We start from the raw sequence: 15,360 nt of genomic DNA, 5'->3' as shown, positions 1-15,360 counted from the left end.
ACACAGTGGGAGCGATATCACTGTCTCACACTGTGGGAGCGATATCACTGTCGCACACCGTGGGAGCGATATCACTGTCTCACACTGTGGGAGCGATATCACTGTCTCACACTGTGGGAGCGATATCACTGTCTCACACCGTGAGAGCGATATCACTGTCGCACACCGTGAGAGCGATATCACTGTCTCACACCGTGGGAGCGATATCACTGTCGCACACCGTGAGAGCGATATCACTGTCTCACACCGTGGGAGCGATATCACTGTCGCACACCGTGAGAGCGAGATCACTGTCTCACACCGTGGGAGCGATATCACTGTCGCACACCCTGGGAGCGATGTCACTGTCTCACACCCTGGGGCGATGTCACTGTCTCACACCGTGGGAGCGATATCACTGTCACACACTGTGGGAGTGATATCACTGTCTCACACTGTGGGAGCGATATCACTGTCTCACACCGTGGGAGCGATATCACTGTCTCACACTGTGGGAGTGATATCACTGTCTCACAGGGTGTGAGCGATATCACTGTCTCACAGGGTGTGAGCGATATCACTGTCTCACACTGTGGGAGCGATATCACTGTCTCACACCGTGGGAGCGATATCACTGTCTCACACCGTGGGAGCGATATCACTGTCTCACACCGTGGGAGCGATATCACTGTCTCACACTGTGGGAGCGATATCACTGTCTCACACTGTGGGAGGGATATCTGTGTCTCACACTGTGGGAGCGATATCACTGTCACACACTGTGGGAGCGATATCACTGTCTCACACTGTGTGAGCGATATCACTGTCTCACACCGTGGGAGCGATATCACTGTCTCACACCGTGGGAGCGATATCACTGTCTCACACCGTGGGAGCGATATCACTGTCTCACACCGTGGGAGCGATATCACTGTCTCACACCGTGGGAGCGATATCACTGTCACACACCGTGGGAGCGATACCACTGTCTCACACCGTGTGAGCGATATCACTGTCTCACACCGTGGGAGCGATATCACTGTCTCACACCGTGGGAGCGATAACACTGTCTCACACCGTGGGAGCGATATCACTGTCTCACACCGTGGGAGCGATATCACTGTCTCACACTGTGTGAGCGATATCACTGTCTCACACCGTGGGAGCGATATCACTGTCACACACTGTGGGAGCGATATCACTGTCTCACACGGTGGGAGGGATATCACTGTCTCACACTGTGGGAGGGATATCACTGTCTCACACCGTGGGAGCGATATCACTGTCTCACACTGTGTGAGCGATATCACTGTCTCACACTGTGAAATCGATATCACTGTCGCACACCGTGAGAGCGATATCACTGTCGCACACCGTGAGAGCGATATCACTGTCTCACACCGTGGGAGCGATATCACTGTCGCACACTGTGGGAGCGATATCACTGTCTCACACTGTGGGAGCGATATCACTGTCTCACACCGTGGGAGCGATATCTCTGTCGCACACCGTGGGAGCGATATCACTGTCTCACACTGTGGGAGCGATATCACTGTCTCACACTGTGAAATCGATATCACTGTCGCACACCGTGAGAGCGATATCACTGTCGCACACAGTGAGAGCGATATCACTGTCGCACACCGTGAGAGCGATATCACTGTCGCACACTGTGGGAGCGATATCACTGTCGCACACTGTGGGAGCGATATCACTGTCGCACACCGTGGGAGCGATATCACTGTCGCACACCGTGAGAGCGATATCACTGTCTCACACCGTGGGAGCGATATCACTGTCGCACACCGTGAGAGCGATATCACTGTCTCACACCATGGGAGCGATATCACTGTCGCACACCGTGGGAGCGATATCACTGTCGCACACTGTGGGAGTGATATCACTGTCTCACACTGTGGGAGTGATATCACTGTCTCACACTGTTGGAGCGATATCACTGTCTCACACTGTGGGAGTGATATCACTGTCTCACACCCCGGGAGCGATATCACTGTCTCACACTGAGGGAGCGATATCACTGTCTCACACTGTGGGAGTGATATCACTGTCTCACACCCCGGGAGCGATATCACTGTCTCACACTGAGGGAGCGATATCACTGTCTCACACCGTGGGAGCAATACCCCTGCTGACACCGTGGGAGCGATATCACTGTCACACGCTGTCAGAGCGATATCACTGTCTCACACTGTGGGAGGGATATCACTGTCTCACACCGTGGGAGCGATATCACTGTCTCACACTGTGTGAGCGATATCACTGTCTCACACTGTGAAATCGATATCACTGTCGCACACCGTGAGAGCGATATCACTGTCAAACACCGTGGGAGCGATATCACTGTCGCACACCGTGAGAGCGATATCACTGTCTCACACCGTGGGAGCGATATCACTGTCTCACACCGTGGGAGCGATATCACTGTCGCACACCGTGGGAGCGATATCACTGTCTCACACCGTGGGAGCGATATCTCTGTCGCACACCCTGGGAGCGATATCACTGTCTCACACTGTGGGAGCGATATCACTGTCTCACACTGTGAATTCGATATCACTGTCGCACACCGTGAGAGCGATATCACTGTCGCACACAGTGAGAGCGATATCACTGTCGCACACCGTGAGAGCGATATCACTGTCGCACACTGTGGGAGGGATATCACTGTCTCACAATGTGGGAGTGATATCACTGTCTCACACTGTGGGAGCGATATCACTGTCTCACACTGTGGGAGCGATATCACTGTCTCACACTGTGGGAGCGATATCACTGTCTCACACTGTGGGAGCGATATCACTGTCTCACACCGTGGGAGCAATACCCCTGCTGACACCGTGGAAGCGATATCACTGTCACACGCTGTCAGAGCGATATCACTGTCTCACACTCTGGGAGCGATATCACTGTCTCACACTGTGGGAGCGATATCACTGTCACACACTGTGGGACCGATATCACTGTCACACACTGTGGGAGCGATATCACTGTCACACACTGTGGGAGCGATATCACTGTCACACTCTGTGGGAGGGATATCACTGTCTCACACTGTGGGACCGATATCCCTGTCTCACACTGTGGGAGCGATATCACTGTCTCACACTGTGGGAGCGATATCACTGTCACACACTGTGAGAGCGATATCACTGTCTCACTCTGTGGGAGCGATATCACTGTCTCACACTGTTGGAGCGATATCACTGTCTCACACTGTGGGAGCGATATCACTGTCTCACACTGTGGGAGCGATATCACTGTCTCACACTGTTGGAGCGATATCACTGTCTCACACTGTGGGAGCGATATCACTGTCACACACTGTGGGAGCGATATCACTGTCTCACACTGTGGGAGCGATATCACTGTCTCACACTGTGGGAGCGATATCACTGTCTCACAATGTGGGAGCGATATCACTGTCTCACACTGTGGGAGCGATATCACTGTCACACACCGTGGGAGCGATATCACTGTCTCACACCGTGGGAGCGATATCACTGTCGCACACCGTGGGAGCGATATCACTGTCGCACACCGTGGGAGCGATATCACTGTCGCACACCGTGGGAGCGATATCACTGTCGCACACCGTGGGTGCGATATCACTGTCGCACGCCGTGAGAGCGATATCACTGTCTCACACCGTGGGAGCGATATCACTGTCGCACACCGTGGGAGCGATATCACTGTCGCACACCGTGGGAGCGATATCACTGTCGCACACCGTGGGAGCGATATCACTGTCTCACACCGTGGGAGCGATATCACTGTCTCACACCGTGGGAGCGATATCACTGTCTCACACTGTGGGAGCGATATCACTGTCGCACACTGTTGGAGCGATATCACTGTCTCACAATGTGGGAGCGATATCACTGTCTCACACTGTGGGAGTGATATCACTGTCTCACACTGTGGGAGAGATATCACTGTCTCACACTGTGGGAGCGATATCACTGTCTCACACCGTGGGAGCAATACCCCTGCTGACACCGTGGGAGCGATATCACTGTCACACGCTGTCAGAGCGATATCACTGTCTCACACTCTGGGAGCGATATCACTGTCTCACACTCTGGGAGCGATATCACTGTCACACACTGTGGGAGCGATATCACTGTCACACACTGTGGGAGCGATATCACTGTCACACACTGTGAGAGCGATATCACTGTCTCACTCTGTGGGAGCGATATCACTGTCTCACACTGTGGGAGCGATATCACTGTCTCACACTGTGGGACCGATATCCCTGTCTCACACTGTGGGAGCGATATCACTGCCTCACACTGTGGGAGCGATATCACTGTCTCACACTGTGGGAGCGATATCACTGTCTCACACTGTTGGAGCGATATCACTGTCTCACACTGTGGGAGCGATATCACTGTCTCACACTGTGGGAGCGATATCACTGTCTCACAATGTGGGAGCGATATCACTGTCTCACACTGTGGGAGCGATATCACTGTCTCACACCGTGGGAGCGATATCACTGTCGCACACTGTTGGAGCGATATCACTGTCTCACACTGTGGGAGTGATATCACTGTCTCACAATGTGGGAGCGATATCACTGTCTCACACTGTGGGAGTGATATCACTGTCTCACACTGTTGGAGCGATATCACTGTCGCACACTGTTGGAGCGATATCACTGACTCACAATTTGGGAGTGATATCACTGTCTCACACTGTGGGAGTGATATCACTGTCTCACACCCCGGGAGCGATATCACTGTCTCACACTGTGGGAGCGATATCACTGTCTCACACCGTGGGAGCAATGCCCCTGCTGACACCGTGGGAGCGATATCACTGTCACACGCTGTCAGAGCGATATCACTGTCTCACACTCTGGGAGCGATATCACTGTCTCACACTGTGGGAGCGATATCACTGTCACACACAGTGGGAGCGATATCACTGTCACACACTGTGGGAGCGATATCACTATCTCACTCTGTGGGAGCGATATCACTGTCACACACAGTGGGAGCGATATCACTGTCACACACTGTGGGAGCGATATCACTGTCTCACTCTGTTGGAGCGATATCACTGTCTCACACTGTGGGAGCGATATCACTGTCTCACACTGTGGGAGCGATATCACTGTCACACACTGTGAGAGCGATATCACTGTCTCACTCTGTGGGAGCGATATCACTGTCTCACACTGTGGGAGGGATATCACTGTCTCACACTGTGGGAGCGATATCACTGTCACACACTGTGGGAGCGATATCACTGTCTCACACTGTTGGAGCGATATCACTGTCTCACACTGTGGGAGCGATATCACTGTCACACACTGTGGGAGCGATATCACTGTCTCACACTGTGGGAGCGATATCACTGTCTCACACTTTGGGAGCGATATCACTGTCTCACACTGTGGGAGCGATATCACTGTCTCACAATGTGGGAGCGATATCACTGTCTCACACTGTGGGAGCAATATCACTGTCTCACACTGTGGGAGCGATATCACTGTCTCACACTGTGGGAGCGATATCACTGTCTCACACTGTGGGAGCGATATCACTGTCTCACAATGTGGGAGCGATGTCACTGTCTCACACTGTGGGAGCGATGTCACTGTCACACACTGTGGGACCGATGTCACTGTCTCACACTGTGGGAGCGATATCACTGTCACACACTGTGGGAGCGATATCACTGTCTCACACTGTGGGAGCGATACCACTGTCTCACACTGTGGGAGCGATAGCACTGTCTCACACTGTGGGAGCGATATCACTGTCTCACACTGTGGGAGCGATATCACTGTCTCACACTGTGGGAGCGATACCACTGTCTCACACTGTGGGAGCGATACCACTGTCTCACACTGTGGGAGCGATATCACTGTCACACACTGTGGGAGCGATATCACTGTCACACACTGTGGGAGCGATATCACTGTCTCACACTGTGTGAGCGATATCACTGTCTCACACTGTGTGAGCGATATCACTGTCTCACACTGTGGGAGCGATATCACTGTCACACACTGTGGGAGCGATATCACTGTCTCACACCGTGGGAGCGATGTCACTGTCACACACTGTGGGAGCGATATCACTGTCGCACAACGTTGGGAGCGTTATCACTGTCTCACACCGTGGGAGGGATATCACTGTCGCACATTGTGGGAGCGATATCACTGTCACACACTGTGGGAGCGATATCACTGTCTCACAATGTGGGAGCGATATCACTGTCTCACACTGTGGGAGCGATATCACTGTCTCACACTGTGGGAGTGATATCACTGTCTCACACCCCGGGAGCGATATCACTGTCTCACACTGTGGGAGCGATATCACTGTCTCACACCGTGAGAGCAATACCCCTGCTGACACCGTGGGAGCGATATCACTGTCACACGCTGTCAGAGCGATATCACTGTCTCACACTCTGGGAGCGATATCACTGTCTCACACTGTGGGAGCGATATCACTGTCACACACTGTGGGAGCGATATCACTGTCACACACTGTGGGAGCGATATCACTGTCACACACTGTGGGAGCGATATCACTGTCTCACTCTGTGGGAGCGATATCACTGTCTCACACTGTGGGAGGGATATCACTGTCTAACACTGTGGGACCGATATCCCTGTCTCACACTGTGGGACCGATATCACTGTCTCACACTGTGAGAGCGATATCACTGTCACACACTGTGAGAGCGATATCACTGTCACACACTGTGAGAGCGATATCACTGTCTCACACTGTGGGAGCGATATCACTGTCTCACACCCTGGGAGCGATATCACTGCCTCACACTGTGGGAGGGATATCACTGTCTCACACTGTGGGAGGGATATCCCTGTCTCACACTGTGGGAGTGATATCACTGTCTCACACTGTGGGAGCGATATCACTGTCACACACTGTGAGAGCGATATCACTGTCTCACTCTGTGGGAGCGATATCACTGTCTCACACTGTGGGAGGGACATCACTGTCTCACACCGTGGGAGCGATATCACTGTCACACACCGTGGGAGCGATGTCACTGTCTCACACTTTGGGAGCGATATCACTGTCACACACTGTGGGAGCGATATCACTGTCTCACACTGTGGGAGCGATATCACTGTCTCACACTGTGGGAGCGATACCACTGTCTCACACTGTGGGAGCGATATCACTGTCTCACACTGTGGGAGCGATATCACTGTCACACACTGTGGGAGCGATATCACTGACTCACACTGTGGGAGCGATATCACTGTCACACACTGTGGGAGCGATATCACTGTCTCACACTGTGGGAGCGATATCACTGTCTCACACTGTGGGAGCGATACCACTGTCTCACACTGTGGGAGCGATATCACTGTCTCACACTGTGGGAGCGATATCACTGTCACACACTGTGGGAGCGATATCACTGTCTCACACTGTGTGAGCGATATCACTGTCTCACACTGTGGGAGCGATATCACTGTCACACACTGTGGGAGCGATATCACTGTCTCACACTGTGGGAGCGATAACACTGTCTCACACCGTGGGAGCGATATCACTGTCGCACACTGTGGGAGCGATATCACTGTCGCACACCGTGGGAGCGATATCACTGTCTCACACTGTGGGAGGGATATCACTGTCTCACACTGTGGGAGCGATATCACTGTCACACACTGTGGGAGCGATATCACTGTCTCACACTCTGGGAGCGATATCACTGTCTCACACTCTGGGAGCGATATCACTGTCTCACACTGTGGGAGCGATATCACTGTCTCACACCGTGGGAGCGATATCACTGTCTCACACTGTGGGAGCGATGTCACTGTCGCACACCGTGGGAGCGATATCACTGTCGCACACCGTGGGAGCGAAATCACTGTCACACACCGTGGGAGCGATATCACTGTCTCACACTGTGGGAGGGATATCACTGTCACACACTGTGGGAGCGATATCACTGTCTCACACTGTGGGAGCGATATCACTGTCTCACACAGTGGGACCGATATCACTGTCGCACACTGTGGGAGGGATATCACTGTCTCACACTGTGGGAGCGATATCACTGTCACACACCGTGGGAGCGATATCACTGTCTCACACCGTGGGAGCAATATCCCTGTCTCACACAGTGGGACCGATATCACTGTCGCACACTGTGGGAGGGATATCACTGTCTCACACTGTGGGAGCGATATCACTGTCTCACACTGTGGGAGCGATATCACTGTCACACACCGTGGGAGCGATATCACTGTCACACACCGTGGGAGTGATATCACTGTCGCACACTGTGGGAGGGATATCACTGTCTCACACTGTGGGAGCGATATCACTGTCTCACACTGTGGGAGCGATATCACTGTCACACACCGTGGGAGCGATATCACTGTCTCACACTGTGGGAGCGATACCACTGTCTCACACTGTGGGAGCGATATCACTGTCACACACTGTGGGACCGATATCCCTGTCTCACACTGTGGGAGCGATATCACTGCCTCACACTGTGGGAGCGATATCACTGTCTCACACTGTGGGAGGGATATCACTGTCTCACACCGTGGGAGCGATATCACTGTCTCACACTGTGGGAGCGATATCACTGTCTCACACTGTGGGAGCGATATCACTGTCTCACACTGTTGGAGCGATATCACTGTCTCACACTGTGGGAGCGATATCACTGTCTCACACTGTGGGAGCGATATCACTGTCTCACAATGTGGGAGCGATATCACTGTCTCACACTGTGGGAGCGATATCACTGTCTCACACCGTGGGAGCGATATCACTGTCGCACACTGTTGGAGCGATATCACTGTCTCACACTGTGGGAGTGATATCACTGTCTCACAATGTGGGAGCGATATCACTGTCTCACACTGTGGGAGTGATATCACTGTCTCACACTGTTGGAGCGATATCACTGTCGCACACTGTTGGAGCGATATCACTGACTCACAATTTGGGAGTGATATCACTGTCTCACACTGTGGGAGTGATATCACTGTCTCACACCCCGGGAGCGATATCACTGTCTCACACTGTGGGAGCGATATCACTGTCTCACACCGTGGGAGCAATGCCCCTGCTGACACCGTGGGAGCGATATCACTGTCACACGCTGTCAGAGCGATATCACTGTCTCACACTCTGGGAGCGATATCACTGTCTCACACTGTGGGAGCGATATCACTGTCACACACAGTGGGAGCGATATCACTGTCACACACTGTGGGAGTGATATCACTATCTCACTCTGTGGGAGCGATATCACTGTCACACACAGTGGGAGCGATATCACTGTCACACACTGTGGGAGCGATATCACTATCTCACTCTGTGGGAGCGATATCACTGTCTCACACTGTGGGAGCGATATCACTGTCTCACACTGTGGGAGCGATATCACTGTCACACACTGTGAGAGCGATATCACTGTCTCACTCTGTGGGAGCGATATCACTGTCTCACACTGTGGGAGGGATATCACTGTCTCACACTGTGGGAGCGATATCACTGTCACACACTGTGGGAGCAATATCACTGTCTCACACTGTTGGAGCGATATCACTGTCTCACACTGTGGGAGCGATATCACTGTCACACACTGTGGGAGCGATATCACTGTCTCACACTGTGGGAGCGATATCACTGTCTCACACTTTGGGAGCGATATCACTGTCTCACACTGTGGGAGCGATATCACTGTCTCACAATGTCGGAGCGATATCACTGTCTCACACTGTGGGAGCGATATCACTGTCTCACACTGTGGGAGCGATATCACTGTCTCACACTGTGGGAGCGATATCACTGTCACACACTGTGGGAGCGATATCACTGTCTCACACTGTGGGAGCGATATCACTGTCTCACAATGTGGGAGCGATATCACTGTCTCACACTGTGGGAGCGATGTCACTGTCACACACTGTGGGACCGATGTCACTGTCTCACACTGTGGGAGCGATATCACTGTCACACACTGTGGGAGCGATATCACTGTCTCACACTGTGGGAGCGATACCACTGTCTCACACTGTGGGAGCGATATCACTGTCTCACACTGTGGGAGCGATATCACTGTCTCACACTGTGGGAGCGATATCACTGTCTCACACTGTGGGAGCGATACCACTGTCTCACACTGTGGGAGCGATATCACTGTCTCACACTGTGGGAGCGATATCACTGTCACACACTGTGGGAGCGATATCACTGTCACACACTGTGGGAGCGATATCACTGTCTCACACTGTGTGAGCGATATCACTGTCTCACACTGTGGGAGCGATATCACTGTCTCACACTGTGGGAGCGATATCACTGTCACACACTGTGGGAGCGATATCACTGTCTCACACCGTGGGAGCGATGTCACTGTCACACACTGTGGGAGCGATATCACTGTCGCACAACGTTGGGAGCGTTATCACTGTCTCACACCGTGGGAGGGATATCACTGTCGCACATTGTGGGAGCGATATCACTGTCACACACTGTGGGAGCGATATCACTGTCTCACAATGTGGGAGCGATATCACTGTCTCACACTGTGGGAGCGATATCACTGTCTCACACTGTGGGAGTGATATCACTGTCTCACACCCCGGGAGCGATATCACTGTCTCACACTGTGGGAGCGATATCACTGTCTCACACCGTGAGAGCAATACCCCTGCTGACACCGTGGGAGCGATATCACTGTCACACGCTGTCAGAGCGATATCACTGTCTCACACACTGGGAGCGATATCACTGTCTCACACTGTGGGAGCGATATCACTGTCACACACTGTGGGAGCGATATCACTGTCACACACTGTGGGAGCGATATCACTGTCTCACTCTGTGGGAGCGATATCACTGTCTCACACTGTGGGAGGGATATCACTGTCTAACACTGTGGGACCGATATCCCTGTCTCACACTGTGGGACCGATATCACTGTCTCACACTGTGAGAGCGATATCACTGTCACACACTGTGAGAGCGATATCACTGTCACACACTGTGAGAGCGATATCACTGTCTCACACTGTGGGAGTGATATCACTGTCTCACACTGTGGGAGCGATATCACTGTCTCACACCCTGGGAGCGATATCACTGCCTCACACTGTGGGAGGGATATCACTGTCTCACACTGTGGGAGGGATATCCCTGTCTCACACTGTGGGAGTGATATCACTGTCTCACACTGTGGGAGCGATATCACTGTCACACACTGTGAGAGCGATATCACTGTCTCACTCTGTGGGAGCGATATCACTGTCTCACACTGTGGGAGGGATATCACTGTCTCACACCGTGGGAGCGATATCACTGTCACACACCGTGGGAGCGATGTCACTGTCTCACACTTTGGGAGCGATATCACTGTCACACACTGTGGGAGCGATATCACTGTCTCACACTGTGGGAGCGATATCACTGTCTCACACTGTGGGAGCGATACCACTGTCTCACACTGTGGGAGCGATATCACTGTCTCACACTGTGGGAGCGATATCACTGTCACACACTGTGGGAGCGATATCACTGACTCACACTGTGGGAGCGATATCACTGTCACACACTGTGGGAGCGATATCACTGTCTCACACTGTGGGAGCGATATCACTGTCTCACACTGTGGGAGCGATATCACTGTCTCACACTGTGGGAGCGATACCACTGTCTCACACTGTGGGAGCGATATCACTGTCTCACACTGTGGGAGCGATATCACTGTCTCACACTGTGTGAGCGATATCACTGTCTCACACTGTGGGAGCGATATCACTGTCACACACTGTGGGAGCGATATCACTGTCTCACACTGTGGGAGCGATAACACTGTCTCACACCGTGGGAGCGATATCACTGTCGCACACCGTGGGAGCGATATCACTGTCGCACACCGTGGGAGCGATATCACTGTCTCACACCGTGGGAGGGATATCACTGTCTCACACTGTGGGAGCGATATCACTGTCACACACTGTGGGAGCGATATCACTGTCTCACACTCTGGGAGCGATATCACTGTCTCACACTCTGGGAGCGATATCACTGTCTCACACTGTGGGAGCGATATCACTGTCTCACACCGTGGGAGCGATATCACTGTCTCACACTGTGGGAGCGATGTCACTGTCGCACACCGTGGGAGCGATATCACTGTCGCACACCGTGGGAGCGAAATCACTGTCACACACCGTGGGAGCGATATCACTGTCTCACACTGTGGGAGGGATATCACTGTCACACACTGTGGGAGCGATATCACTGTCTCTCACTGTGGGAGCGATATCACTGTCTCACACAGTGGGACCGATATCACTGTCGCACACTGTGGGAGGGATATCACTGTCTCACACTGTGGGAGCGATATCACTGTCACACACCGTGGGAGCGATATCACTGTCTCACACCGTGGGAGCAATATCCCTGTCTCACACAGTGGGACCGATATCACTGTCGCACACTGTGGGAGGGATATCACTGTCTCACACTGTGGGAGCGATATCACTGTCTCACACTGTGGGAGCGATATCACTGTCACACACCGTGGGAGCGATATCACTGTCACACACCGTGGGAGTGATATCACTGTCGCACACTGTGGGAGGGATATCACTGTCTCACACTGTGGGAGCGATATCACTGTCTCACACTGTGGGAGCGATATCACTGTCACACACCGTGGGAGTGATATCACTGTCACACACTGTGGGAGCGATATCACTGTCTCACACTGTGGGAGCGATATCACTGTCTCACACTGTGGGAGCGATGTCACTGTCTCACACTGTGGGAGCGATATCACTGTCTCACACTGTGGGAGCAATATCACTGTCACACACTGTGGGAGCGATATCACTGTCTCACACTGTGGGAGCGATATCACTGTCTCACACTGTGGGAGCGATGTCACTGTCTCACACTGTGGGAGCGATATCACTGTCTCACACTGTGGGAGCGATATCACTGTCTCACACCGTGGGAGCGATATCACTGTCTCACACCGTGGGAGCGATATCACTGTCGCACACCGTGGGAGCGATGTCACTGTCTCACACCGTGGGAGCGATATCACTGTCTCACACTGTGGGAGCGATATCACTGTCTCACACCGTGGGAGCGATATCACTGTCTCACACCGTGGGAGCGATATCACTGTCTCACACCGTGGGAGCGATATCACTGTCTCACACCGTGGGAGCGATGTCACTGTCTCACACTGTGGGAGCGATATCACTGTCTCACACTGTGGGAGCGATATCACTGTCTCACACTGTGGGAGCGATATCACTGTCTCACACCGTGGGAGTGATATCACTGTCGCACACTGTGGGAGCGATGTCACTGTCTCACACTGTGGGAGCGATATCACTGTCTCACACTGTGGGAGCGATATCAGTGTCTCACACACATTTGTCCCTCAATGCATATCTCCTTGTGTGTATGTGTCTGTCTGTGTGTGTGTGTGTGTGTGTGTGTGTGTGTGTGTGTGTGTGTGTGTGTGTGAGCGTGTGTATGAGTGCGTCTGACTGTGAGTGAGTGATTGTGAGTGTGTCACCATGAGAGTGTGCGTGAGAGAGTGTGCGTGTGAGTGTGTGCATGTGTGTGTGTGTGTGTGTGTGTGTCTGTGAGTGTGAGTTCGTGAGAGTGTGCATGTGAGTTTGTGTGTAAGACTGTGTGTGTGTGTGTGTGTGTGTGTGTGTGTGTGTGTGTGTGTGTGTGTGTGTGAGAGAGAGAGAGTGCGTGTGTGTGAGAGAGAGTGCGTGTGTGAGAGTGCGTGTGAGAGAGTGCGGGTGAGAGAGTGCGGGTGAGAGAGTGCGGGTGAGAGAGTGCGGGTGAGAGAGTGCGGGTGAGAGAGTGCGGGTGAGAGAGTGCGGGTGAGAGAGTGCGCGTGTGAGAGTGCGCGTGTGAGAGAGTGCGTGTGTGAGAGTGCGTGTGTGAGAGTGCGTGTGAGAGAGTGCGTGTGAGAGTGCGTGTGAGAGAGTGCGTGTGAGAGAGTGTGAGTGTGTGTGTGAGAGAGTGTGAGAGTGTGAGAGTGCGCGAGTGCGAGTGCGTGTGAGAGTGAGAGAGAGTGTGAGTGAGTGAGTGACTGTGTGTGTGTGTGTGTGTGTGTGTGTGTGTGTGTGTGTGTGTGTGTGTGTGTGTGAGAGTGTGTGAGTGTGTGAGAGTGCGTGACTGCGTGAGTGGGGTTAGACACTGTTCTGGCCCCTCTGCGCTCCCAGGGCACACGTCCCTGCTCTGTACCTTGTCTGCAGGCTGCTGTTTGGTGACAGTTTGGGGAACAAGGACCCAGACTGAGCTCCGTCTGGCACCGCTTCACAAATGAAGAATGCTGAGGTTAGAGCCCTCAGGAGACAAGTCACCAACTATAATTACCGAGACCAACCAGCTCCGTGTGTGAGCCAAATTCTCCTCATCCCCTGCCCAACTGTCTCCTCTCTGTCTGCACCACCCTCACCCTCCCTCTCTGACTCTGTGAGCGCCTGTCTTTCTGCGCCCCCACCCCCCACCCCCCATCGCCCTCTCACTCTCTCTATTTCTACCCTGCCCCTCTCTGCAGCTTCCTCTCTGGCTTTCTACCTCTCTCTTTCTCTCTCACACACAGTATGGTTGTCTCGCTCTATCTATTCCTCCACACCCCACCCCTCTCTCCTCCATTATCTCCGTCAGTATCCTCTACCCGCTCCTGTGTTTTGCCCATAGATGCCATGGCTGGATGGTGGGACTGGAAACCACACTGGTGCGAATATGAGAATGTTATTCACCAGGTGCAGACAGACCTAAAATGTCATCACACTCCAAGTGGAAAGTGGGGCTGCTGCAGACTCGGGGCAGTTTTTGACAGGATGGGCCGAAGGGTCTTTTCAGTGCTGTTTGACTCTAGGAACCTTCTTCCCTCACATAGTCTAGCACCTTGTTGATGACTGTATGAGAACGTAGCTACTAAACATACCCAAACCATCTCCACCGCACCCCGCTCCAAGTCTTTCCCTCCGCCCCAGATTCCATTTGCAGCTTTATTCTGCTCCGATTTCACCCCCAAGCCCCACCACCATCAGTTCTTTCATCAAAAACCCACAAGCTACAGCAGTGATCCTGCTTTCCGTGAGGGATATTTTTATCTGACCGCGATCTGGGGCGTGCTCACCTGTCTTCTGCCTGCCTTTGGTGCTCATGTTGTCAGTCAAAGCAACTCCTGAAAAACAGCAGAATGTTTTCCCATCATTGACGGTGAATTGCTCGAATGCACTTCGCGGTGTCCCGCTAACATCAGGCCCATTCCACAGGCCTGAGTACAAAACTCAGAGATACTCCTAGCATCGCTCTAATCCTCCCCATCTCTGTGCGAACC

The 15,360-nt window shown here is 52.8% G+C and overlaps 1 protein-coding gene across 4 annotated transcripts in view; it reads right to left on the bottom strand.

Annotated features, from left to right (window-relative positions):
* The window catches only part of hspa12b (heat shock protein 12B), a 66,942-nt gene that overhangs the window by 45,508 nt on the left and 6,074 nt on the right, over positions 1-15,360 (bottom strand). For all 4 annotated transcript variants that reach the window (XM_059650667.1, XM_059650677.1, XM_059650671.1 and 1 more), the window contains exon 2: positions 15,157-15,204. In XM_059650667.1, coding sequence (XP_059506650.1) covers positions 15,157-15,184 — 28 coding nt within the window. In that variant the 5' untranslated portion in view covers positions 15,185-15,204. The remainder of the gene's footprint in view (positions 1-15,156; positions 15,205-15,360) is intronic.

This window comes from Stegostoma tigrinum, chromosome 1 (assembly GCF_030684315.1).
Source record: "Stegostoma tigrinum isolate sSteTig4 chromosome 1, sSteTig4.hap1, whole genome shotgun sequence".
Taxonomy (NCBI): Eukaryota; Metazoa; Chordata; class Chondrichthyes; order Orectolobiformes; family Stegostomatidae; genus Stegostoma; species Stegostoma tigrinum.
This window is presented reverse-complemented; position numbering and strand designations above follow the sequence as displayed.